The 2,605-nt window shown below is 37.3% G+C and overlaps 1 protein-coding gene across 1 annotated transcript; it reads right to left on the minus strand.

Moving 5' to 3' along the window:
• LOC311038995 (mixed lineage kinase domain-like protein) lies at nt 1-1,831 on the minus strand. Its single transcript, XM_084048625.1, has 4 exons — nt 1,687-1,831; nt 1,430-1,479; nt 1,166-1,309; nt 1-227 (listed from the first exon to the last, which is right to left on the minus strand). Exons 1-4 carry the CDS (start codon nt 1,704-1,706, stop codon nt 169-171), a joined length of 273 nt encoding a protein of 90 aa, XP_083904751.1. The 5' UTR covers nt 1,707-1,831; the 3' UTR covers nt 1-168.
• Nucleotides 1,832-2,605: the final 774 nt, after the last annotated feature.

Raw genomic sequence — 2,605 nt, forward strand, 5'->3', positions numbered from 1 at the left:
ACACACATCATAGCACAGCAGCATGAACAAAATATAAGACAAAATAAGAACATTATAATGAAAGAAAAATGATTTTCTGATTTTTTTGTAATCAAAGTTTTGCCATGGAGATGTTACAATATATCATATAGTCATACATTAATGGCATGATGTTCCTTATTTTGTGGTCTATGGTTTTGCTGGTTCCAACAACTGCTCCACCACCCGTTTCAGCTCTTCCACCAGGTCTGTAGAAGTAGAACAGAGAAAAATATCACTTTTAAGGAAATGTAGAACTACACCAAAAGTCACAAGTTGAAATGACCAGAGGGGTGCAGCAACCGTGACCACAGAGAAGATACAACTGGGTGCGATTGATGTAAAACAATAAAAGAAACTAATTTGTTACATTTTGACGCTTGCATTTCCAGCTTGGGGTGAATATAGACAAGCAAAACCTTTCACCTCATTGGAATACGTTTCTCAGTGATGAGTCTGAGTGTAAATAGTTGAGTCTGTCCAAGCCCCTATTCCATATTTAATTATATTGTTCTTTTCTTCTGTGGTCAGTTACCAGTGTTGTAAAGTAACTAAGTACATTTACGCAAGTACTGTACTTAAGTACACTTTTGAGGAATTTTCACTTTACTTTACTTTATTTCCCAATTTCAATACTTTTACTTCTACTCTTTACATTTCAGAGGCAAATATTGTACTTTTATACTCCACTACAATTATTTGACAGCTTTAGTTACTAGCTACTTTGCAGATTTAGATTGTTATTACAGAACATGCATTAACGCATTGTGAGCTTGTAGATCTGCTATTTTCAAAAGATTTGTATACATGTTGAACTTGTGAAATGGGACATTCTGCATAATGAATACTTTTACTTTTGGTACTTTAAGTACATTTTGATGCAGGGGCGCAGCCATGGGTGGGCCTGGGTGGGCCGTGGCCTAGGCCCAGCCTATAATAGCGTTCTGGCTACGCCACTGTTTTGATGCCAATACTTTTGCACTTTTACTTAAGTAAATTTAGATTACCGAACTTTTACTTGTAACAGAGTAATTCTACACTGTAGTATTGATACTTTTACTTAAGTAAAATGTTTTAATACTTTTTCCACCACTGTCAGTTATAACCCTGGTGCAACACTCAACCAAAACAAGCTAAACAAAATTACCTCCAGCAGTTGGCCTTTCGTTACTGTCATATGCACGACAGGCATTGATCACGTCTCCGAGCTGTTCAGGGCAGTCCTCAGGAAGTGGTTCTACTAGCTTTTCCTTATACACCCTAACAAGGATCTCCTTGGGTGTAGAACAGTCTGGTATGAGAGAAATTGTTGTAGATATGAGGCAATCGGGTTCAGGTAATTGTGTAATTGTAAAGTGTGCAAGAAAGGTACAGTCTGTGTTAACTACAGTATTGTTTTCAGGATACGCACCGCTGAGAGGGTTCTTACGGGTGGCAATTTCCCACAGTACGATTCCCAGACTGGGGGGAAAACACATGAAAAAAAAAAATGTTGTTTAGTTCTTTCATTCATTCATTTCAGTTATTGGCTAAATATTTTCAGTTATATTTAATTGATTATCCGATAAACTTTATTGTTTTTATGTAATTTGTTTTCTTTTTTTATATATAGAGCTTTGTAAATTTGTTCTCAAAAGTATATGTACTCTTGTTGTTTAGAGGACTGACCTGTACATCTCACATTTCATGCAGTACGCATGATTGATAGCACCGAGCTGTTCAGGTGACCGGTAACGCAGGGAGCGCTTCTTTGGGTCCTTAACATTCTTTCTCAAGGACGTCTCTGTTTGTGCCAGCTCCAAGCCAGCCAGCTAATCACAATACAAGTAATGAAGGGTACAATTAAGAAAATACACACTGATGTAGGGCAGTGGCTGATTTTCACAGGTATTAACTGACCTCAGATCAGAGAACCAGAGGCTGAAGGATGAGAACGGAGCTTTGATCAGAGTCATTAGTAAACTGTCCAAGTGAACGACAACAAACATGTTTCCATGACAACACAAGGACACACGTTTCCATGACAACACAAGGACATACGTTTCCATGACAACACAAAGACGTATGTTTCCATGACAACACCAAGACGTTTGTTTCCATGACAACATAAAGACGTATGTTTCCATGACAACACAAGGACATTATGTTTCCATGACAACACAAGGACATAATGTTTTCATGACAACACAAGGACGTATGTTTCCATGACAACACAAGGACATATGTTTCCATGACAACACAAGGACGTATGTTTCCGAAACAACACAAAGACATGTTTCCGAGACAACACAAATACACATGTTTCCATGACAACACAAGGATGTATAATGAAATATGTATTGAACACGTTGTGGTTTTATTAATTTCCTTAATAAAATGTTTGCGGTGTAAAATATTCACATGACTTCAGAGTGTGTATCCATGATGTCTGTAAAAAAATATAAAAAACAATTAGTTGGAAACCGATTGCCTCAAAATGTCTCAGTAGTGTAAATCAATATTTAGTCTTATTATAACTTACTATGACTTGGACTTAGCTCCCCCTCGGACATACCTGTGGACTACACCAGGTACAAATGACTTTTTT

This window comes from Gymnoscopelus microlampas (assembly GCF_963454915.1).
Source record: "Gymnoscopelus microlampas genome assembly, chromosome: 22".
NCBI classification, from domain to species: Eukaryota; Metazoa; Chordata; class Actinopteri; order Myctophiformes; family Myctophidae; genus Gymnoscopelus; species Gymnoscopelus microlampas.